The sequence below is a fragment of the Prinia subflava genome, chromosome 3 (genome assembly GCF_021018805.1).
Source record: "Prinia subflava isolate CZ2003 ecotype Zambia chromosome 3, Cam_Psub_1.2, whole genome shotgun sequence".
Taxonomy (NCBI): Eukaryota; Metazoa; Chordata; class Aves; order Passeriformes; family Cisticolidae; genus Prinia; species Prinia subflava.
Window position 1 is genome coordinate 82,858,400 of NC_086249.1, and position 25,130 is coordinate 82,883,529.

General features: G+C 38.7%; 1 protein-coding gene across 2 annotated transcripts in view; it reads left to right on the top strand.

Annotated features, from left to right (window-relative positions):
• Positions 1–952: 952 nt before the first annotated feature.
• ANKRD10 (ankyrin repeat domain 10) overlaps positions 953–25,130 on the top strand; it is a 37,070-nt gene continuing 12,892 nt past the window's right edge. The window contains exons 1-3 of one of the 2 annotated variants that reach the window (XM_063392767.1): positions 953–1,286; positions 7,132–7,284; positions 15,432–15,523. In XM_063392767.1, the coding sequence (XP_063248837.1) occupies positions 1,086–1,286; positions 7,132–7,284; positions 15,432–15,523 (446 nt within the window). In that variant the 5' untranslated portion in view covers positions 953–1,085. The remainder of the gene's footprint in view (positions 1,287–7,131; positions 7,285–15,431; positions 15,524–25,130) is intronic. The other variant, XM_063392768.1, reaches the window with a different exon arrangement.

Genomic DNA, 25,130 nt, shown 5'->3' on the forward strand with positions numbered 1-25,130 from the left:
AGGCCGGGTTGGATGGAGATCTGAGCAACGTGGTCAGCTGGAAGGTGCCCCTGCCCATGGCAGGGGGCTTGGACGGTCCCTTCCAACCAAAACCAATGCTTCTGTGATTCCATGAATTTCAGGGACAGGTGATTGTACTTACATTCAAACAATTGTACCCTTCATTATCTTCAATTAAATTTTACTAGTGTGAGAAAAAGTCGTTCACAAATACTTTGGACAGAAAACAATTAGGATTGTTTCAGGAAGCAACAGAAGTTCATTTAAAATTCTGCGGAGCCATTACTCAAGGACTGGTTTCTGGATGCAATTTAAAATCTGGCACTGTCATTTTAAGCAGACACTGACAGGGTTACCCTTTGGTTTGTAATCCACTGAGCAGCACAAACCCATAGTGACCTTCCAGTGCTGAAGCTGGCTTGACAGCACGTCCGTGGTGTAGGGGAACAAACAGCGCGACCGACGGCCGGTGCCCGCGGCTCGGCGCTGTCACCCGCGGCGCCGGGGGCGCCCAGAGCGCTCCCGCCCTGCCCCGGCCGCCGCCGCCACACCGGCCCCAGGCGGCGCGGACAATGGAAAACCCGGGCGCAGGGCGAGGAGAGGGAGAGAGGAGAGCGGAATGGAGCACGGGGAGGGAGGGAGAGAAGGAAGGAGAGGGAGAGGAGAGAGAAACGAGAGGATGAAAGGGTGATGGAAGGGAATGGGGGGGAGGGAGGGAGGGAGAGAGAAAGAGAGAGAGAGAGAAGGACGAAAAGAGGGAGGCGCAGGGAGGGCGGGAAGGAGGGAAGGCGGAGAGATGGGGAGAGGGAAGGAGGAGCAGGCGAAGCCGGAGGGGGAGAAGGAAGGAGCGCGGCCCGCAGGGAGCTCAGCCGCGCCCCGCTCCGGCTCCCTGAGGGCCGCGCGGCCCCTCCCCGGGGGCGGAGCCTCGCGAGCGGCCCCGCCCCGCTCCCTTTGTGCCGGGGCCGCGCGCGCCAGCCGCAGTCGCCGCCGCTTCCCGCCAGGGCAGCGCGTGTCCCCCCGCTCCTTTTTTCCCCCCTTCTCCCTCCCCCATTCCTTCCCATTCCCTCACCGCTCTCCCGCTCGCCATGTCGCTGGGAGCCGGCCCGGAGGCGGGCTTCTCCAGCGAGGAGCTGCTGACCCTGCGCTTCCCCCTGCATCGCGCCTGCCGCGATGGGGACCTGCCCGCCCTGTGCGCGCTGCTCCAGAGCTCGCCCCGCTCCGACCTGGCGGCCGAGGATTCCTTCTATGGCTGGACGCCCATCCACTGGGCCGCGCACTTCGGCAAGGTGGGGCCTGGCCGGGCTCAGCCGGCGGCGGGAGCGGGGGTGGGAACGGGAAGGAGAAGGGGAAGGAGGGCGCGATTCCCGCTCGCGCGCAACGCGGCGCCATCTTTACCCCTAGCGCGCGCTGTGCCGGGAGGCGCCGCCGCCCCCTCCCCCTCTCCTGGCCGCCTCCTGCCGCTCCGCGGGGAATCGGGCGGGACGGGAGCGGACAGCCGTGGCGCCTGGCCCCGTTCCTGTCCCCGCGGTCAGCCACGCGTGGGTGGCGCAGGTCACGGGGCTGGCGGCACCTGCCGTCTCGGCATCACTCATCCCACCCCCACTGCCGGCGGCAGCCGCCCCTCTCGCTCCGCGCCGCTTTCCCGGTGACAGCGGCGGCCCCGCTCTCGGGCTGACAAACGGCGCCCGGGCCGCCGGCACAGGAGCGAATGAGGAGGAGCAGCCTCTCCCCTCCGGACACCCCCGGCGGACCGCGGCCGTGCGGGCTGAGGCGCCGCCGCGGCGCGACCCCTTCCCCGCCCTCGGCTGATCCTTCCCGCCGGCGCTCCCGCCCGCGCCGCTTCGCGCTTTGTGTGCGCGGGCCGGCCGCTATCCGCGCCTGGAGACCGCCGTGTTGTGGTGCCCGTGTTGTGACAACCGCCTCGTTAGGAGTTCGGGCAGAAGGTGCTTGCTGTGCCTGTAAGGCGCTCCTCTTCTGCCTTCAGTAGGAAAAAATAAATTGCGGTTCATACATAGGGAATTTTCTGCATTGGCGTCGTTGCATTGCAGAAAAGACCAAAACATAAGAAGTAGCTACGCTAACTTCACGTTAGAATGAATGGTATTCTAATTTCTCGATTTTTAGATATGAATTTCCTGTTTCTAATGCAGTGAGTATCTCAGACTATGCAGGATTCCAGCCTAGAGGGTTGGGATCTCTTTTTTTTTTTTTCCCCTCATTGATTTGTCTGAGTTCAGAATTCGAGGGGCTTTTGTTCTTGTTCTCCCTCCCTTTTCCCATATACTTCTATTTGCTTATTGGCTGTGTGACAGAGGAGGAAGATTGATGTAGTTAGGCAGTTGTCATGGTTTATAAGCGGACATTGGGAGATGGTTTTATATGTTGTGTTCTTATCTGCGGTTGCTTCTTTGAGAAGCTTTTAGAAGCAGCTTTAGCTAAGTAGTCTTCCAGTCGTAAAACAAAGCAAAGCAAAAAACCCTAAACCCACAAATTCCAGAATGTAGAACGGTCTTTTATCTGTTCAGAAAGAAGCTAATAATCTACACTCCGAAAAAAGTGGAGTGCCTTTATTTTCCTTGTGAAGTACACCGGCAGAAAATATTAAGATACTATTTGGCCTTCCAGTGTTCTGTTTCTTTTCTCTGTCATGTAAGAATTTTTCAGTATGAGCTTCTGGCAGTCTTGCTTTTGCGAGGTGGTGGTTATTGGATATAGATTTTGGATAGTGTATGTGTTGTTTTGCTTTTTCCTTTCAGCATCTTCAGCTTTCTGCTAACTATCCTAGGTTGAGTGAGCTTTTGTTGCATTCCAGTTTCTGTTTGAAGAGACTGTTGCAGAAATAACAAAGTCGGCAACATCTTGTGCTTGTACTTGCTATATTCTTTCTTAGGTATGGGCAAAATTTGATTTCATCTGTCAGATTCCCAGATTCCCCCCGTATGTAAAATCACCACATACGGGGGGAATCTGGGAATCTGACAGATGAAATGAGTCTTGAAGAGGTGACATAGGCTGTAAATGAGTTTTATAGAATTTTGCATATGTTTTTTCCTAAAAGCCATCAGTTCTAGGCAGCAATTTATGGAAGTTATGGACATACTTAGTAGTCTAGTTAAGGTGTGTTCCTTTCTTAGAGCCAGACTGCACAACACTTTGCAAAAGTTACAGTAGTGTAATTGGATCCCAAACCCGTCTGGCTTTGTGTTTGTGTGGCATAGTTACACTTGTACCTTTAACCAGTTAGCAGAGTGTTGCCAGCAGTGACACAAGAGCTGCTCAGATGCATATCTTACATTCGTATGGATGGCTTTTTTGTTTCCCAAATTTACGTTCATCAAAACGAAATGGAAAATTCTGTTTCTCGAAGTACCACAGTCTTCAAATGTTAATTTTTGAAGTGTTCATTAACAGTTACTGAACAGATCTCTTTCTCTTCGCTTGTTTTTTTAGATTTTGTGGGATTTTCACTTGTGGTTTTTTTTTTTTTTCCTGGAAGAAATTATATGATGATGGAACTTCATGTCTGTCGGTCTGTCTGATATAGGGCCGATTAGTAACATATATTGGTTCTCACTGCAGCTCTGTAGGAGGCTGAAAAGACAAAAGTGATTTAGTTCTTTCCTGGAACTACTTTTAAGCAATGAAATCTAAGCCAGTTCATACATGTGCACAGGTGTGTGCCTGCACACACGGCAGGAGTCCAGGTCTGGTGAACTTCAGAAAGAGTTTTCTTTCCTTCTGCCTGTGGCACAGGTTGACTATGGAAAATGACTCTCCCTTCATCAGAGGGCAGTACAGAAGAATTTCACAGGAAAGATGTGTAGAACTGCATTCTTGCTGCAGTTGTAGATAAGCTTCAGGAAGGCAGTAGCAGCAACAGTCAAGTTGGTTATAAATAAATATGGTAGAGAGAGGAAAGGTGGCTTATGGGGGGAGCAAATACTGGTGTAACACCAGTACCAGAAAAAAATGGGGTCTCTTACAACTTAAAAGTGGAAATACAGAGTTCTTGAATAACTTACTCTAAAACATACTTCTACAGCTTGCAGGTAATACTTAAAATAGCAAAGTCAATGGGAGGTGATGGATACTGCAGCTCGTGTTTCTAGTTGTAGTATCTGGGTATTTAATGACAGCATGGACCTCCTTTTGGAGATAGTAGCAAGTGCAAATTTAGTTGCTGTGTTGAGTAGCTGTGGTGGAGTTTGCATTTTTAGGACATTCCCTGACTGCAGAAAAGTGCTTGTCTCCTGAGGTGTGAATTAATTCCCATTAGAGTTTCTGTGTTTTAATTGTAGTTAATTATATAGTGCCCTAAATTACACTGGTATTCCATAGATTTCTTAGAAGATGGGTCAGAATATGAAAGTGCAAGCAGTCAAAAAACAGTCAGAGAGGTAGAAAATACAGGGCTTGTATAAAAACGATTTTGGTCTTGATTTTAATTCACTTTGTTTTGGACTAATCGTAATTTTCTTTTTAATCACTTACAATTGAATTTTTGTTTTCTCTGACCACATCTATCAGCTTGTGCTCTTCTGCTTTTGTTTTTTGTCATTTGATTGTTTACGTTATAGAAAGCAAAACAGTAATAAATATGTTCTGTTTCCTTTGGAACAAAAGTGGTAGAGATAAAAATGCCTGTCTCTTGCTTGGTATTTTGCCAGTGTTGTGGCCTATGTGGAGGCCTGTCTTTCTTCACAAAATCAATTTAACCTCTGGTTTAGTTTGGAAAATAGCCTCTGTATTAGATTTAGGTTATTTAATGGAAGTGGGCTTGTGTGTCCTGATCTCAAGCATAAATGATCAAGTGAGGTATTGTTTTTTGTCATGTTGACTTCTGTTCATGGATGTAATTCATCTCATTCTTCCATAATGTTGGTAGAAGCAGGTTTTCCTGACAGCCATGGTGCAGAAGATCCATACTCAAGCTTTTAATGAGATGAAATGTTGTATTCGTTGTTAAAGTCCTATGACTCTAAAGTCAGAGTATGCAGGGGAAAAAAAAAAAAAACAACCAATGTTTAGAAATGAAGTTGCATGGATAATCACAGTGTGTGGCCATCTTAGATTTAAACAGTGCAGGATAGTGCTGGTGAATCAGTTTCTGTGTTTTTCCCTTTTCAGTTGATGGGCTATAATGCCTGTCTAATTCTTTCAGCCCCATTCCTCTGCAGGAAGTATTATTCTTTCCTGAAGTTGTAATGCTTGTCTGGAAATGTTTTCAAATTAACTCTATTAATAAAGTCTATTGTTCTAAAACTGACTGAAAATTATTTCTGCCTTCAGTTACCACAAATGAACTTCTTGGTATAGCTGGAGGAGTGTTTTCCATCACATGACTTATTAATAATTGCAGTGTTACAATTTAATTAATAATTACTAAGGATTGGCAGCAATATTACAGGTGCTAACATGCGAACATCAAGGAAAGTCTATTATTGGCAAATACAAAATGTAGTTCAGTAGTCTAGCGTTGGAGTTACAAATTTTCTTACACCAGTTATTTGATGTGATTTTTTTCTGACAAAAGTACTTGTTCTCTTTTTAAAGGTTCTTTGTCTTTGGCAATGTTGATGTTTATGGAGCTAGATTCATTAATATGCAGTATTCCAGTTATCCTCACTCTTAATGCAGATAGTGAGTTCATGAAACTGTGTCCAGCCTTAACTCCATTCCACTCCAAAAAATTTACCTCTATATATCCCAAAGGATAGGGTCCATATGTGTTTGCTTGAATCATATGAAGGAAGAAAACAAATGAAGTATACAACATATTTGCAAAACTAATATAAAATACTTCATTGCAGTGGTTGGTGCTTTTATCTCATGTGTGTAATTCAGCAAGATCAGGAATTTACAGGTAAAGAGAGGGAGAAAGAAAGGCTGACATACAGCAACAAAGAAGAATGGTACAATCCTGATGTTGGTGCTTCCTGATGTTGGTGCTTCTATCTGAGTCAAGCTGCCAGCCCACATTCAGATGATTTTTAATTGTTCCTTTATGGACAGACTATTCCACAGCTGTGGTGTGGCTGATGTTTTCTCTAATTGTAATACACTGAGACACCCACAGATTTGTATTATATAAACCAATGCCTGAGCCAGTGTGAGGGTCTTTGTTTTGCTGTTGCATTTGTGTGCAGTGGTATTTGTTTTCTACCCACAGTAAATGGATGCCTAGACTAAACTGTTTATTTCAGTGTAGTGAGTTCCTTTTCCTATCAACAAGACAATGTTACTGTGTGACAGGAAAGGAGTGTTGTTTTGACTGTTTTTGAAAGTTGAGGTCATCGTAGCTGTGGTTTACCTAGTTTCTGCAAATGAGAGGTTACCAACCTTTAAAAATAGTATCTGATTACCTGACACTTATGGTTAGTATGTAGGAAAAAAGGGCAGAATATAGTTTGACAAAACACTGCAATTTTTTAAAACAAAAAAGGCTTGTATTATCTTTGTGGTGCCACAAACGTGCAGCCTGTTTTGGTTTTGACGGTTTCTTATCTTAAGTAACAAGGAAATGGTGGAATTAATTTATTCCTGTTATAGGTTTAACATATATATATTGTTAAGTGTTAGTTTCTTGACTAATCATCTGTCACTCCAGGAATACATTAAATAAATGAAAAATCTTTTGTTTTTCTGATACAGCTTTCTATAAACTCTCCTGAGAGTGAGTCCAGCATCTATGTATCTCATAACAACACTTCTGTTTTGGCAAATCTTATCTAATAACATCGGATTAATATCATGTTTACTGGATCAGAATGCTCCTTTTTTTTTTTTCCTCTTTCCTCCCTTTCCACTCTCTTAACCGAAGTGAACTGAATATCTTTTGTAGTTAGGATTGAAGTGTTTATGTCCTCTTTTCCTCTTCTTAAAATTAAAGGTGAAATTCAGTTTTGGAGGTGAGAATTAAGTACTTCTCAGGTATGGTCTATGACCAAATGAGGAAGGAATGAAGGAAGGGGGAGGAAATTTTAAATTTCATATTCTGTTTTGTTTTTCATTCATGTAGTCTTACTAGTAAGCTGAGCTCTTCTAGGTTTTATGTATTTATTTAGCACATGCTAATTGTCACAGCACACCTGTGTAACATTTTTGGTTTTATTTTCCCTCATGTCTTTAAAGCTGGAGTGCCTAATGCAATTAGTAAGAGCTGGAGCTTCTGTAAATGCCAGTACAACACGTTTTGCTCAAACACCAGCCCATATTGCTGCTTTTGGAGGACATCCACAGTGCCTGAATTGGTTGATTCAAGTGGGGGCCAACATAAACAAACAGGTACGGATTAATGTGTGTTTCATGTGTGCATCTAGTTTTGCAAGGAGTGTCTTGATACCTTTTTATGACATGTATGATCCTTACATTAACATAGAGATACTTTATTTTTGACACCAGCTGAAGTCAAATGACTTAATTATCAGTTATAGACATTTTACATTACAGTGGAGATAAGACTAATAAATGTCCTTTAAGCCTCTAGGGGTTTGGAGGATATTTGTTTTAGGAATTGACATTTTGCTGCTTCTTGAACAAAATGGTAATGTGTCCTTGGTATTGGCAGCATTAGCAAATACTCTGATATTGTAGTCCTGCTGAAGGAGGAAGAAAAAGACTAGTGAGGAACATAATACTGACTTAAATATGCTAAGAATTGAAAAATTTACCATTACCTACAGAACCATGAGACCTTTGTGGTGCTTCATGATTTACTCATACATCTAACTAACTAGTAAGGGCTGCCTTGATTCATTTTAAGATGCATCTGGTTTTATGTTTTTCTTTTAGATTATTTCTAAAGCTTTTATAATAGATTTCTGAAAATAGATCAGAAACATGTACTTTACTAACAAAGAATGGGTGATTTTAAAAGTTTCTTTCGGATTTATTTTTTTTTACTATAATTTTCATTAGTTTTACATGAGTAAGTAATTTATTTAGTAGCAGAGAGTGCATTAATACAGCAAAATTCCTGCAAAGGACTGTTGTACCCTCGTACAGTAACAGAATCAATGCTTAAAAGCTGTCATGTTTTTGAAGAAAATGTTTGAAGTACTGAATGAATCTGTTATGTATGCTGGGCATACATAACATCCTTTCTAATGGTAATCAAGTATTTTTAATAATATTCTGTGACAGTAATAATTACTACAGCATATGCTGTTTTTAAAAGCTGTTGTATAGCACAGCATCCATAAAATGTCTGGCCTGTTAAATGTTGCATTAAAATGTTTAATGGCCAGACTGCATTTTATATGCAGTAGAGTTAAGCTAAGTCTGCTGAAGAACTAAAACATTTGCATTTCTAGAGTTTGGTTCTTTTTTTTTTTTAAGCTATGCAAAAATAAGAAATGGGGAAGTTTGTGTTGAGTTTTCAGAAAAGAAGTCTGGTGCATTGAGAACAGCTGTGAGACACCAGGAGAATTGTAGAAACAATGAAGGTGGCTGGATGCAGAGGCTATAGATGGCATCTTCTCCTTGATACCTGACAAAAGTAACTTATGCAATAAGTTATTGCTGCATAGTGGTAGAACCTTCAGAAGAGAAAATACAAGAACTATAAATGCATCTGGAGACCAGGTAAGAATGTAAAGAAACGGTGATTAGAGAGGAAACGTGGCATGCACAGAATAAAGATATACAAATAACTGCTAAATGAGAAGAGAAGAATGAATGAAAGTGAATGAATGAGAAGAATGAAAGTTTCCAGCTATGAGGATAAAGAGAAGAACTGACCAGTGAGGTTGAAATGGAGTTGAAGAACAAGCTTGATGTCCTGGAACATGATGAGGGGGAAAAAAATCACATGTAGTGAGTGAGGTTGTAGCCAAGAAGAAAGTAGCAGCTAGGTCCCAGAAGAAGAGGAGAAGAATGTGGAGAGATGTCTCCATGGGCTGAGGGCAACATGCAGATGACTGTAACAGAAAGCAGAAGGCAGTATAATATGCAGTTAAAAATGGGCAGGAGACTCATTCCAGCTTAAAAAAGTTACTAAGGCAAGCCAGTGACTCAGGAGTCTGTATGTTGATGGCTTGTCGCCAGAGCAGATGGTCCTCCTCATTGTCAGGTTTTCAGCTAGTGATTGTAGTATCCTGTAGACTTTTATTGGCAGACTTAGGCAGTGACAGCACGGACACAATGGAGATGGGTACTGAGAGCTGACACTGTGGGTGCCTTGTGTGTTGTTAATGGTAACACTTGGATGTGGTAACTTGTTTTGCCCCTGCAAAATGTTAAATGAGCATATGACCAGAGGTATTTTAGACTCAGTTCAGTGATAAAGTAAGATACTTCTGGTTAATTAAAATGGTGGTAGAAACAAAAAAGTCTCTGAAGTTTGTAGGATGCAACTGGTCAGTCACACTGTTTTCACATGCACGAGCACTGAAAGCTAGGCAGTGTGCCTTGGTGATAACTAAAGCAGAAAACTTACCCCACAGATAGCTGGAATGTTGCATACATGGCTATGTAAATCATAGTGCATGCTTTGCTATACCCAGTTCCGTCAGCTGTTAATTGAATTGCAGTCAGATTCTGCTATTCTTGTTTCATTTGAACTCCTTAAATGAACTTGTTTCCTTATTTAACTTGCAAGCACTTTTAGGTGGTCATCTGGGGTTTCCACCCACACTTATGAGCTTTTGGAGCACTATTTCCTGATGTGTATTTTGTTTATTCCTTCCAGCTCGCTGACTGATGCTGTACTCCAAACAGACATAGTCACTGGCTAATGCTTGTGTGAGGACAAGTGTTCCATGGACACTGGATACAAAACACATGCTGAGAAAGATCTGGGAATGCTTGATATTTAAACTAGTAAACTTTTCCTTCCAAACTGACTTCTGGTCATTGGCTACAGACTAACCCTTCACTTCTGGAAAAAGAGAAGGATAGCTTCTGAAAAGGAATCCACCCAAGGCTCTCAGTTTTACTGTAAACCTCCGGTACTCAGTAGAATTTGCATGCATGCTTTCTCATATCTGCCCTGAGGTATTGTATTGTAGCTCATGCTGCCTGCCTGAAGGTTAGGAAAACTTTAAAATGCCTTACCTCGTTGCTGGTGACAGTTGCCCAGGACACTTCTCAGGCAGCAGCAGTGAAGGACAAATGCTGAAAGCTGCTTGTCCCAGCTGTACTTTGCTCCCCAAATAAATTCTGTGAGTATATCCTGTGATGCCCAGCCCTCTTATATAACTGAATGTGCTGGCTAGAATCACATCTGTCTCTCGTCAGTGGGCAGTTTTTTCTCCCAGGATCACCATATAAAAATGCTCAGGGGGAAAGCTGAAGTGCCAAGCAGTGATCTGTTTCTATCCAGCAGTGGATTCAAGAGAATGTCTTACTGTTTCTGATTTTTCTTTTTTTTTCTTTTTTCTTTTTCCCCTCAGCAGGCTGTGCCTGCTAATGGTTCTTAGTAGTGTGACTCAGGACCTGCATTTGGCTGTCTGCCTGCTCTAGTTCACTGTAACAGTGCAAAGCAATTATTCTGCTACTTTTCCTGAGGATTTTTTTCTGGTGTCTTATACTTGTCACAATGCAGGTTGATTCTGGGCTGTTGTACGTATTAACATCAGATAAGGAGTACTTTCTGACTTAGAAAACCATTAAATATATTTTCCTTCTAGCCTCAGCCTATTGAACATTTCTATTGTATGTTGCCTTTGTTGATTGGCCAAAAGAAGTGTTGTGTGGCCTGTCATAAAGAGAAGGGACAAGAAATACTGCACCCTTTCAGGGGATGCAACTTGCTGTTCATGCAGTCAGTAACCATCACGTGGCAGTGGAGGCAGATAGTGTTAGGAGGGTTAGACTACCCATGGCAGCAGGAACTGTAAACAGGCTGATATCCTTGGTGGGAGGGGAGAAAACATTATTTTGCTATGTTACAGTTTTTATTTTAAGCAACAATCAGTACTAAATCCAGATAAAAAGATCCCACCAGTTCTCATTTGCACTCAAAAGTCTTTTTAGCAAAGGAGGGACACTAGGTGTTCTTTAGTTTCTATTTTGTAGCTTCAGAAATTTAAAAATGAGTAATGTTTGGAAATGCAATCATCCGTTAGAGCTTGAAATTAAGTCAGTTAACAAATGGAGTTAGTTTGTATTCCTTATCAAGTTAGGGCTTCTGTATCTTAGTCAGGTATCATTACTAGAGCTATTTTAGAAGTGCTTGCATAGTGTTGAGGTTTAACCCCAGGGGATACCTGAGCACCACACAGCTGCTTCCTTGTGCCCCCCACTCAGTGAGGTGAGGGGGGAGATCAGAGGGGGAGTGTGGCAACTCACGGATTGAAATAAAGACACATTAAGGCAAAAAGGAAACAATGAAATCCTAAAAAATCAAGTGATAAAACATTTTTAAAAACCTCACACCACTGCCCAAAAAGCTTTGTTGCTCACCACTACCTGAGTGCTGCCTAGGCACTGCTGGAGCAATGACAGCCCCAGTTTTACCTGCTGAGCATGATGCCATATGATATGGGATAATCCTCTGGTCCATTTGGGTCAGTGGTGCCAGCTGTGCCACATCGCAGCCCACTCCTAGCTAGAACATTGGTGTATGAAAAAACATTTTGCTTGTCACAAATCCAAAACACCTTACCAGCTACCGTGAAAAAAATTAACTCTATCCCAGCCAAAACACTACACATAGTTAAAAGCTTTTAGTATAGATCTGTGTGGGAGCTTTTTATTTTAAAAATAAAGTCCTGCAGCTACGTTGGTTTTGGTGAGTTCTTTTGGTTTTGGTTTTTTTGATAAATGGAAGGAATTTAAAGGTACCAGTTAGTGAAATCAATTGATTCATATGCAGGGACTTCGCATTTGGAGAACAAAATAGGAAATGGACTCTGACTTCAACTGGACCATCCTCAAGCCAACAGAATTTGGGTCCCAAAAGACAGAAAGAGGAAAAATGGAGTAAAGAATGGCTTTAGACTGAACTGGAAAAATATCCATACATGAAAGAGGCCTGGGAAGAGAGTTTGAAAAAAGTATTTAATCAGTAGAGGAAATGTCTTTTGAGGTTAAACAGCATAGTGAGGAACTGGAAACTGATTAATCAAGCTGAGCTAGATATACTGATTAAAGCCAAAAAAAGCAAAAGCCAAAAGGCAGTCATATTAAAACAGAATAAGGAAGAAAGCCAGATGTTTACTCAGTAAAATGAAATAGAAGTCAAAGGTAATCTAGTCATGACCCCAAGCTAGAGAAGACTTCCCTTGTCTGTGTGAAAGGGTAGCTGTTCTTTCCAAGGGGAAGGAGGAAAGCAATGAGTAGCAAAAACTAAATGTGTCTGTGATGCTTCATGAATTCTTTTTGCCATTTCTTCAAGAGCACTGTGCACAAAATATTTAGTAGTCACAGAACCAATCAAATATATTGTCTTGAATGCTAAATTAATTTGAGTTTCTACTCATTTCTTAATAATGCATTCTCTAGATTGTGAGACAAGTTTGGGCTGTTGGTGCAGTGTCGCAACAGAGGGACGAGTTCTGCTCTAGTGGTGAAAGGCCAGTACAAGTCATTGATGCTTCCCTTCCTGGAATGTTATTACAAAAGAGATTGTATCAGACTCAAGTACAGATGGGTCGTGTGACCAATTTAAAGGTTCATGAGGTGTTATCAGGGATAATCAGGAATTTATAGAGTTTCTCAGAACAAAACAACTTCTTTTGCTCCACATAGCTAAAAAGAGATAGGGCAGAAGTGTCTTATACATAAGAATGTGCTGACAGGCTGGACCCTGAACTGCTCTCAGAAACCTCTTGGAAAAAAGTGTTACTTTGTTTTCCTGTTTGGTCACATTCATTCCAGTTGTGGAATCAAAACAGAATTGTTCTGTGACTCATGCAGAGTACTTCTGATTTCTTCTGTATGCATGGTTTTGAATGCATTGAAAAATAGGTAAATTTAAAAGCCATCTTTCAGTGGGATATATATATATATATCTTTTTTTTTTGTCATTTAATTTGGCTTATAATCTAGAGAGAATTTCTGAGGAGCGCTAGGGAAGTGTTTCAGTGCAAATACATTTGGCCCCTTATCAGAATTTGTTCAAAGCAACATAATAGTAGTGATGACTGAAATTTGGGTGCTGTAATTAAAAGGAATGCTATGGAAATCTAAATCTCTGTGTTCTGTTATTTTTTAAGTATTTTTTTAAAATTCCTTTACTTTAGACACATGGTTTTCTGGGCCAGCGATTGAAAGCAACCATTTTCAAGACATATATTCTCTTCTGAAATACTAATCTTTTCTGTTTGGTGATGGAAATGGTAGCTGCTATAAGCTTAGCTCTCACTCTTCTAAAGCAGTGCTGGGGAGTTCTTTTGCAAAGGTTTTCTCTCATCCTTTTTGTGTTTCCCCACAGTAATATTGTAATTCAGTTCTCTAGATCTTACTGTGGGGCAGTGTGCCAGGTTTATGGGGCTAGGGAAGATTTTCCTTCTCTGTCGTATGCATGGCCAACTAATCCTAAACTGAACTTCATATTGAGTGATTATCTTTTAACTTAGGGTTGGGCTTGTAGATACTAATGCTGATCAAAAGAGGCTAATCACTTTTTATACTTTCACCACTTTGACAAAAGAGGGGAGGGGACAGTAACAGAATGATGAATCAAAGACAGTTTCTATGATTGGAATTTTTTTTCTGGATAAATTAGCGTCAAATAAATTTCCATGTATGATAGTAAAAAAAATGTATCCTCTCTTAAAATTCTCCCACTTCCTGTTACTTCAGGGTAAGTTATAACTAGGAAAAAATGCATAAACTCCATTGGAAAGCAGTCCTCTATCCATCAACTGCTGACATCCACTTTGGAAGGACTGGATAGACCATTTCTAATCTCTGAGGCATTTGCTGCACTTTTCTGTGTCCAAACTTTGTCAGCCTCAACAATATTCCTTAGATTATAAGAAGGCAAACTTTGTTTGGTGAAATTATTGTTCCCTGCTGGGTGTGCTAGGGACTTCACTGTTTGGCTGAATATATGCCTTAAGCACTGGTAAGCTGGCTTACCCTCGGTGAGTTTTAACTTGTTAGAAAGATATTTCACCATGGAATAAAATTGTTGAGTAGAAAATTGAGAATACACACCTCATAATCCAAAATTTGTTTTCAAGTTAGACTTACACAGCCTAAAAGATAGGATTAAATTTCTCAAAAGCTTGGCAGACACTTTAAGACACTTAGTAGCTTCCGGGTAGTATGATCATATTTTGCATATGTTCACATTTCAAGTAGAGCTAAAGTGTAACCAGTGCAGTGGAGTTAGGCATGAACGCTGTTGTGTGTAAGCACTGGTGAATCAGTAAAGGTGCTGTGTTAATTTAATAGCTAATGTTGATATTTTAGTAAAAGGAATAAAATTAATAAAAGTTGAATAAAAGCTAAATTGAGGCACATACAGTCAGAACATGTTTAATATCTGGAACAGAGCAGTGAAGTCTGTCAAAAGTTTGGAGAGGAAGAGAAGGGAGAAGAAAAAACAAAAACCCCACAAACCCTTGCTACACTGTGGAAGTGTTCAGGATGAATCACATTAACAAAAGAGTAGCAGCATTTACTTGCTACTCCAAGGCAATGTTTCACTACAGATTCTCCTCTGTGGTTCTTAATACTGATGGTTAATTGCAAGTACTGAATTTCCTCTCCAGCCTGTAGATCATGATGCATAGATTTACCTGCTGCTTGCTTGGATTTGTAGAATTGCAGATGCCCCCTGTTTCCTGTAAGAGTTAATGGGGAGAAGTTGCCTGAAAAGCAGTAGTCCACCCGCAGTATGTCTGCACATTATGCAAAAAATTACATGATTGGACGTGCTGGCTAGTAATGATGGAATATAAATTGATGAAGAAAATCAGAAAAGACAAGTGTGTAGGATGTGAATCGATGTGTATGTGTTGGGAGAGATGTGGCCTGTCCTGTGAACACTGGGCATACCTGTATTACCGTAGAGCTCTGCAGATGTTCTCCTGTCCTGCTGAGCACTGGTGGTGCAGCACTCGAGGACTGAGTCAGTGTCAGCAAGATCTGACAGCAGCACAGGCCCACAGCTCGGCCCTGCTGCTCCCGAGTTCAGGAGGCTCGCACAGTCCAGGGGACTGGGAACAGAGGTGTTAGAATAACGTGTTCTGGTGGTTGTTGGGAGGGTTAACCACTTGTGCTGAATATGAGACTGCTGATTGCCAAGATATTGGATAAGGCTTATCTTGTGAGTTAAATGCCTATAGTGTTACTTCTTGCTGAAAAAGTCTAATGTATATGAAAGCCAACTGCAGACTTTAACGTAATTATAAAGTACCTGATGTATTTGCTAGCTAATAATAAATGCTGCTTTTACATATCTGCTATCTTAATTAAAGTGAATAATGTAATAATGCTATTTCAATTTATGCTTGACAAAATGTAGTTTGTCTTTACAGGATTATGTTGGTGAAACTCCTATTCATAAAGCAGCACGGTCTGGTAGTATGGATTCCATAAGTGCCCTTGTGGCTCATGGTGCGCAAATAGAGTAAGTGAGGTATTTTTTTATTGTTGTTGATTGTTGTATGTGTAGCTGACTAACTTACATAGGTAAACATAGATACTAATTTCAGAAAGAAAAGTCAAAACAGCAGACATGATCAGAATAATGACAGCTAGACATGTTCAACTGTAGTGAAGCCCAAGATATTTTGCATGTCTAGTAATAAAGTTCGTTTTCTTTAAATGCTACCATTGTGCTACATTAGTGTTGCACATACATCTGATACAGTAAAAAATTTATCGTGCTTCTGTCAGATGATCCCAAACTGTACATTTTATTTAGCATGTAGTTAACTTCTTACAAGAAGTCTACACCTTGCACGGGTGAATAAATATAGAAAACAATGCAAAAGCAACATTGTTAAAACAACAATTCACACACTTCACCATTAGTTTATTACTGTTTGTTAGTGTATTGTGTATTTGCCCTGTTAACTTTTTTCTTTAAAGGTTTATGTACTGCAAAAACATTCAGAAAAGCTCACAAACTTTTGCAACTTACAGCATGGACAAAATGGATGCAGTTTTCACCTAGAAATGTTGAGTATAAGCTCTACGGCTTATAAATAATATCAATACTTTAGCAGTTTGTTTTAATTAGAATTAGCTTTATTATCTTACATGGTAACTAGTTACTGTATTTTAACCTGCACTATGAAACTTTGAAGTTGTAAGTGAAATAAGAGTCATGTAGTTAATTTCTTGTTTTACCCTTTGGTTTCCATCTTACTGTTTTTGTAATGTTGCCTTGATAAATCTACCATAAAATTTAACTCTTTTTGTGGTGTCATAGTGTATTCAGGAAATATATTACCTTTTAAGTTAATAGTAATGAACTAATTGCTTTGTATGAAGATATTTCTTTATAGAAAAACAAAATAAGCTGTGTCAGTTATTGATGAGCAAATTAAATCAGTCTTAAATGTATAATTTCCCATTTTTCACTCATTTTCGGATATTTTTAAGATAAACTGGAAATTAAATTTACTGTGGAATTGAGCAAACCTTAATTATCATCATCAATTAGTATGTAATCTTGTGGTTTTTACAAAGTTGCCAAACAAAAGAAAAGTTGTGGAACTGCATAAACAATGTGAAGTGGGTGATGTCTGTGACCAAAGCTATTTGCAGCAGAAGCAGCATAGGTTTATAGCAGTTTTAGTGAACAGGAAGTAATTTGAATTCTCAGTTTTCTAACTTTGAATTCCATCTATGTTTCAAGTTTTATAGGTAATTAAACATCAGGTCCTATCATGGAAATGGTGAAATCGGGGATGCAAATGCAAAAGGCTTGTGGAGCAACCCAAATTTAATCATTTAGAAGATAAGGACTTAGCCCTGTCATCTGAGGGAGTTAGCTATTGACTGATAGGGACGAAGATTTTTTCCCTTAGAATCCAGTTTCTGGGTTCAGTATGTTAAATTAGGCCAAATCCATGTATATGCTTTTGACACTGATTAATTTGGGGTCATCTGGTTTTGAAAGATGGCCCTGATTAATGATTATGTAGATTTTCTGGGTTTTGTATAAACTTGAACATGTATGTGCTCTGGAAGTTTTGACTCCTTTATTTTATGGCTTCAGTTAGAAGGAAAGGAGAGAGATTTTAGCCATATATCTGAGTTTTAATTTGTATATTTTAACTGAAATGATAATTGACTGTATAAGACCAAGGCAAAAATTTTATGAAATACCGAACTAAGCACTAACTAGGATTAAACTGCTGATCTGTACTGATGATGAGTAAGTGCTTTTTAATTTTACTGGTACTAGATCTTCTAATCCAGTTCTTTCCTTATTTCTTAGTATAGTTAACAGTATTGAAGTCTGGTTTCATAAGGATGAATTAAATACCCCTTGAGACTGCAAATAGTTAAATATATTACTTTTACATGATATTTATAATATACATCCAGAATGGCATCATCCCTAGTTTTTTATAGCAAGTAGAATAGGGATGCTAAGATTTAATTATCACACAAACATTAGTAATAAGTAGTGTAATATTGCAAGAAGTGTATTTTCTTGTTAATGAGTGATTATTGGGATACTGCTGTTAAAATGAAGTAACTTGGACTAGAGAAATCTTGTTACCAGTGTTTACCACATTTCTACTTTATTCCCTCCTTTGGTTATATTGAAAGACAAAGAATATTGATAATAGTCAAGTTAAGGATAAAAGTAAGAATTTTAGCTTTAATAAAACAGCCTCACTTGAATTTTTCTAGTTTACTGTATTTCAGGCTTGTTAGTGTATTGCTTTTACAGAGAAAGACAGGATGTTGCAGTCTATAATCTCATTAAGCTGTTGCATTGTTTTCCTAATTGATGAGAGAGAATTTGGGTCTCTATTCCTGTGTAAATTTTTAATGATAGTAAAAAATAATAATTGCACCCTAGTGAAAATATTTTGATTTTTTTGTGGTATTTACCTTCTCATTTTAGCTGAAGCATATTCTGTGCACAGTATGTCCTACAGCCATAAAAATGGTTGCTCCACTAACTATGGTATTCATGGACCCTTGAAGAGGGGGAAGCAGGTGGTCACAATGTCCTCAATATGAGTGAAAAGGTTTGCTGTGTAACTGACTTTTTAATGTGGATAGTACCTTTTAAAGTATCCATAATTACTGCTGGATTTTCACTAAAAGGCATAATTGATGCAATTTATGTATGGTTAATTGTGTATTATTTACCATCGTGACAGACAAGTGTCCACAGCTCTTTATGGAGGAAAAGCCTTCTTGGTGCCATGTTTTGTTTTGCTCTTTTGCACTGTTAGTAAATGCTGTGTTTTAATTTAGTTATATAGATTGTATCACAGCATATATAAAAATACAAAATTCAGCTGTAAATGCAAGACACTGTTGAATCAAAAAGAAGCAGATGCAAGTGTTGATTATCCTAACTTGTTTAATGTCCATTTGCATGTGGTGCACTTGTGCATTGTGTCCACTTATTTCTGAATAAAAATTCTTCCGCAGCTGTCATTTAAGCAGTTGTATATTCCTTAGTGTCTTGATTTAGAGCAAAGAGGGAAGTTTCAAACACTGTTATCCTGGGATAGAGAGAGGTGTAACTTGTGGAATGGAGTGTGACTTGGTATGCTCCTGTCCAATTGAACACAAGTTCTTGCTTAAGGGTTTTATTGGTCATCATAATTGAATAGTATATTAGAAAAGCTTCTCATTTGCCTGCCAGAAATCTTCAGGTTTTGGGTAAATTTGGGTTGTATACCATGACAGAATGTTATGAGACCCCAAAGAGATAATTTCCTTTCTAGTTTAATATACTCTGGTCTCAAGGTTTGAGTAGAAGTGACATGCTGGGATAAATAAACCAGTACATCTGTTTCCACCAGATGATATTCATACTGTGATGTTGATCTGGTTTAGGCAGACACTTCAACCACTTTCTTGTGGCTGGCATTCATCTGAGTGTGTAAATTCAATGCCAGAAATGTCCTATTGCAGATATTAAGTTTTTCAGCAATACCTTATTTCTCATTCTTCGACAAGAACTTACTTAATTTCATTTCGTCTTTTCAAACTTGGATGTCACAAACTGCAGTGTTGTTTAAAAAGGCAATATTATTATCTTCTTTCTTCTTCACAGCTGCTCTCCATCCTCTATAACAGAAATCTGTCTGCTGTGATTTTTTTTAGTGCTGCTGGATTAGTCCTTTGTGAAATTCTTGTGTTTCTGTTTCATGTGACCACTCTTATTATAACTCAGCTTTTAATCTCATTTATTCTTCTCAAGAAATTCTTATTTTATTCTCATTTTATTCTTCTCAAGAAATCTCATTTTGAGATTTCTTGACTTTCTGAAAATCAGTCACCTCTAGTGAAGAGACAGAAGAGTAGTAATGTGTTGTTTTCATGACAACACAGAAGTTGGCCATTTCTTTGTGATATGAACCCTCAGTTCCTTTTCAGTCTGGAGGGGAAGCTTACATGGTCTGTTCTCTTGAAGGGTCTCAGGGCTCAGAAATGTCCTGTCTTGGTTCATGGTTATCTTCCTGATTTCTTAAAATCTTGGGAGCTACTTGCAGGTTTTCAATGTGAGCTTGTTTTTCTTTGCTAGCTAACGTAACTACCAAACTTTTAATATTGAACTGCAGTCCATTCTGGTGGTAACATGCTTGTGAAGTGCCACAGCTTTGTCACCTTGTTACTTCAGAAGCTGTATTACAGCATAGATTCAGTGTAGAAGAACCAACATCCTGCTTTCCTACAGTCATTAAATTAACCTCATCTTGAGAGTAATGCCTCAGGATCATACTGATCATTTGGGTTTAGGTGCTTTTTCAACAGAGAGGTTCTTACCTGTTAATTAGTATATTGATGCTTGTATAATCTGGTACTTTCTAAATTCAAACCACTTCATATACATTTTTTTTATAAACCTGATTCCCTCCAGATAGTAGTCCAACTGCAAGATTAATTGCTGCTGATGCATTATTAGATGTTGTTGTATAATTAAGGAAAAATCTATGACAGTTCTTGTTTAATTGTATATAAGAAGCATTTTAAGAGCCATCACTGTAGTATTCTTGTAGTGACCATTTTTCAGTGTAGAGGATGCATGTTAGAATTTATTCTGCCTTTCTCATTTTATATAAATTCTTATGTAAAGACAAATTCAAAGTGGCATGTACATTTTAGTGGTGAAACACTAATTCTCCTTCAAAAAACCTGTAAGTAAAGCTTGGTAATTTCTTCCATGTTTGCTTTCTTGTTTGGTTGCTATGGTTGTAGCAGTACTTGAGGTTGTAGGAGCTTGTGATTATGAACTATGACAGTAATTTGGATTTTAGAAAGGTTTGGAGATACCAAAGCAGAATGTATATGCATGGGTGACTGATAAAAAGATGAGAGAGGCTTAGTCTTAGAGTAAACTAGTCTGGAAAAATGTAGTTTTCAGAGCTACTGACATTCCTAATAATTGCAGGAAGCTGAGGCAAAGGCATACCACTGAATTCCTGTTCAGTTTGAATGCAGATTATTCTTAGTGGGGGTGGAATAACAACAGTGATTACTGACATCAGTTGGAAAATAGCACAGAATATGAGAGGTTGTGCTTTCTATGAATAAAGTAAAATCCATCATTAAAGCAATGATACTCATGACCTGTCTGAAACATAAAGAGGAAATTCACTAGATACATGTGAGCTTGATAGGTTAACTTATTCATTTGTGAGAAGCCTTGTAGCACTGATTTCTTGACTTTTCTTCAGTCCAGGAGAGCTGGGTAAAGAATATGGAAGTGTTACCAAAACTTACATGCAGATAGCTCAGATTTCTGACAGGAATGTTAGGGGGTTTTTTGTTGGGATTGATTTGCCTTCACGTAAGATACTGTGCTAATGTTCACATTAATATGTGCAGTTCCCCTTAAGATAGATTTTTTTTTTCTGCAAGATAAGCAATTCTGTTGCTATTCTGGCTACAGAAACCTGGGTGCAATTAAGTCAAGTGGAAAAACCCAAGTGTTACAAAGTGGAGCTTGGCCAGAGTTAAATACAGTGAAAGAAACAATTATATCCTGAATATAGTGGTCTTACTAGTTCTGATGGTTAGTCCAGATGTCAGTGGTGGTGGTCTGTAGGGGTACTGTGCTTGATCTGGCAATAGTTTTTAACTAGATAGGTGATGAGATGATTGTTTATTGCAAGGTCTGCTCTAACCTGCTGTGCTGATTTGGATTTTGTTTGCTGATCTGGTCTTTTCAGTAAAGTTGTTCATAGACCAGCTATGTAGCCTGTGGGCAAAAAAAGCCCAGGAAGTAGTTGTGTGGCCCAGAACATGTTCAAGTTGATCAGAAAAGTTTTCTCATGTGTTTCATGCACTACTGGTTACAAGATGTAGCTCATGGCATGGAGGCTTAACAAACTATGGAAGAGTTTAGGTAATTATAACATAGGGAAAATATTATTCTTCAGCTTCACTCTGTTTTGCTTGATTTGGCTCGTATGTGATAAATTTTCTTATAAAGGGAGAAAAATCTAAGTCGGAAAAACTTTTTTGTGAAGCTCATTTAAGCTGGTTTTATGCAGTTCAGCAGTTCCTTAATCAAAAAAATACTACATCTGCTTGAGTGAACACATCAAGTTAATTTTGACACACACACACAAAAAAATTTGTAGTTTAATAGTGTCCCTATTACAGGAAAATAATGAAACCATCTACTACCTGTAATCCTTTCATTCTTGATTTTTTCCCTGCTTTTGGCACAAAAATACCTTAACAATAATTTACCTGTTTACTCCAGTTTTATTTCCAAACTTCCACTGTCCATGCTTTTTGTACTGAACAGCTTGAATTTTCTTTCAAGTCTGGCACATTTGAGAGATGCTTACTTCCTTCATTTCTCTAATTCTAAGCTATCTTTGGGTTTCAGTTGATATGTTGAGGAGAAATAATGTCATTTTATTTGCTGCTAAGGTCATCTTCATAGAAATCTGTTTTGCAAGGTTGTTTTATCTTTTCAAGTCAGAGTTTGCTCTGAACCTGTCCTCAGTAGTTTTCCATTACACATTCTTCATCGTTAGTAACTTTATTTGCAATTCTTGCTCTGTTTCTAGAAACATGAAAGCAACAGCAATGATAGTTCTCACTGTCATAAGCTTGGCTAAGTAACTCTTATGTTCTCTTTGTATTTAAAGTGGCTACAGTACTATAAAGATGCTTATTTGGAATTGAATTTCACTGGTGATCTAGGAAATACTTTCATTTTAGTCGGAAAGGTCTTTTCTTTTGTGCTCTATTGCAATCAGACTTGTTTCAAAAGTTACCAAGTCTTTCATACCTTCCCTTTGTATATTGTTTTTAGGAATCTAGTCTTAAATAATGAAATATGAATTTACAAATATTGTTGCTCCTGTCAAGCCAAATCAGGCCTGTATTGTTCAGGGAAAAGTTTACATGGAAATGTGAATATTTTGTACAAAAGGTACTGAAAATGAAGTGCACTGTTGGAAGTCTTTAGGAAAGCATTTAAATGGGAATACAGATACAACAGAAAATCCTGATGGTGATGTTTGTGGTAATTGCAACATTGCCTACCATGGTTAATGAATTCTTTCTTCTGCCAATGTTTGCTCAGTCAGGAGTTGAAGTGTCTAGGAGCTAATTATAGCTGCAAAATTCATAGTGAACCTTGATTTTCCTGTGGAGGAAGTGGCTTCACAAAGCAGAGTCTTTCTGTCTGGTGTATTCCTCTTGTTATGATTTTGGATGATGTTCACAGAAACTGGTTTTAAAAGTGTAAAATAATTTCAGCTGCCACATGCTTTGTTGTGAAATAAAAACTTGGCACCAACTTGTGCTTTTGTAGATGCTCAGTATGTAATTTTAGCATGGATTTGTATAGCTGCCCCAGCAGTGACACACATCTGTTTAGTTGAGATTATTTTCCTCTTGGTATCTGGAAAAAAAAAAGTTTGAAACAATTCTATAATTTCTGTATTTGGACACCAAAGGGTTAAAACACTTAAAGTTTAGTATTTTAAAATAATTTTGCCTTAGAAATTTTAGATTAGTATACTACTGTTTATATAGGAAACGATTTTTTCTCACTGTGGGCATTTTAGTGTTCTGATCTTTTTTTCTCTTTCTTCTTTTGTTTTGTTTTAATCCTTGTATCTGCTAATTTTTGTATAGGAATAGCTACTAATTCTTTTGAAATACAGCCTACTAAATTTAAAGTAATTGAAGCCATGAGTTGACCGGTAACTTTAATCCATTCTATATAAATTTCAGTGAAGAACTGAAAAATTGGTTTCAGGATGAAAGTTATAATGCTTTTAAAGGCATAAAAGGCTTAGTATCTTGTTGTTAAGGTGGTCACATGATAATGGCTTACATATTGAATAATGTGCTACAGCACTTTATGTATGTTAATGTACTTTTAATCTTAATGTTGCCTGCAAATATGTGATCCCTTATGATATAAGTTTCCTGTTTATGCACCATTGCCCGTTTAAATCAAACAGAAGATTCTGAAACTGTAAAAACTACACATGTCAATGTTTTACAGCTACGTAATTCGAATTGACTTGATTTTTTCAAGTAATCCTAGAAAGGGGGAGCATTCCATATAGAAACTGCTGAAACTGCCACAGGTGCTTCTCCGAAAACCTTACAGTTGTGGCATTGAATGTTCAGTATCGCTTCCTTTCTGCACACAAGGCATACTGTTGAGGTATTTGTTGCGGTGATTGGTTTTAATGCTAATCTAGGAATTCAGATATAGAATCTATAGATTTGCATGCTTTGCTTACCCTAATTTACAATTATCTACATTTTTATTTGTAAACTAACAATAGATAAGTTGAGATCAGTAATTTTTAACAGATATTACATTGATATACGAAAACTGTGGTTTATTTTCTTCGATTGTCGCATGGCATTAACAAAAACACAGTAAGCTGTAGGTGCTGTGATCGCTATTTCAAATTAAACATTTAGGAGATTTTTTTTTACATATATGATTTTCAAAAATACTTATTGTTGACTTTTTGTGTAGCAAATGTTTGTTTTGTTTTTCAAGGTATGTGACATTATAAGTTGAAGGTAATGTGTTTCCTAGGTATTGCTATATTAAAAAGACATAGACATCTACTTGGTTATCTTCTTCCAATGAATATAAAAAAGGAACAGTTAAAGCAACTTAGAAGCAATTTTTTTGAAGTAAATTCAATAGCATTTATTATTCAATGTGAAGTGCAAGTCTTTGTTTTCTTTCTACAGATCTTTTGAAGAGTAAATCCTGTAAGTTACACTGAAATCTTCCTTGCACAAAGTCATATTTAAACACTTCTAAATTTTGAGTGGTTTTGTTTGGTTTTTCTGTTGTTTTGGCTTTTTTTACTTTCTATGGCTTAGCCATAGTGGAAGCATCTCAAATATTTTTTTAAAAGTTTGCCTCATTTTTTTCCTTCCTTTAGTAAACTTCTTAAAGTAGATTGAAATAATAAAAAAATCCTCCTAAATAAAGCTAAACTGGAAGTTAACTTTGTGTTTCTGTACACCAGTCCTGTTTGGCTAGGTAATGCACTTGTCTCTTGGTTTTGAGCAACGGTTCAATTACACTCACAGCCAACATTTTTACAAAAGCATTTCGGAAGAAGAAAATATCGAAATTCAGGCTTCATCAGTGTCCTCTTTATAGCTGCCTTAATTGGATACCAGGACTTTCAGATGAACTGGGCATTTAGAGTGGGGGTTCAGATGATGTCAACCCAGAGGGAGAAAAATGGATGCTAAAAGAAGTCCTCTTCATGCCAAGATCAGTCAGTCTTGAAGACAGCCTGTGGACATCACTTGATGGAAGAAATAAAACATGTTACAAGAGTGTTGCTTAAGCACTGTAGATCTGTGAATAAATGTATATGCAAGTTAGAGCATTTACTCAAAATATCTGTGCATTTTGAGTTTGTTTATAGAACACCTGTCACTACAGAACAATGCAAGTGTCATACATCAAGAAACTTCAAGATCTCCAACTCATCGATATTCAGACTTTCACTATCTTTTCTCGTGGATTTTTTCTATTTAAAATAACTTGGCAATATGAAAATGTATCCTTC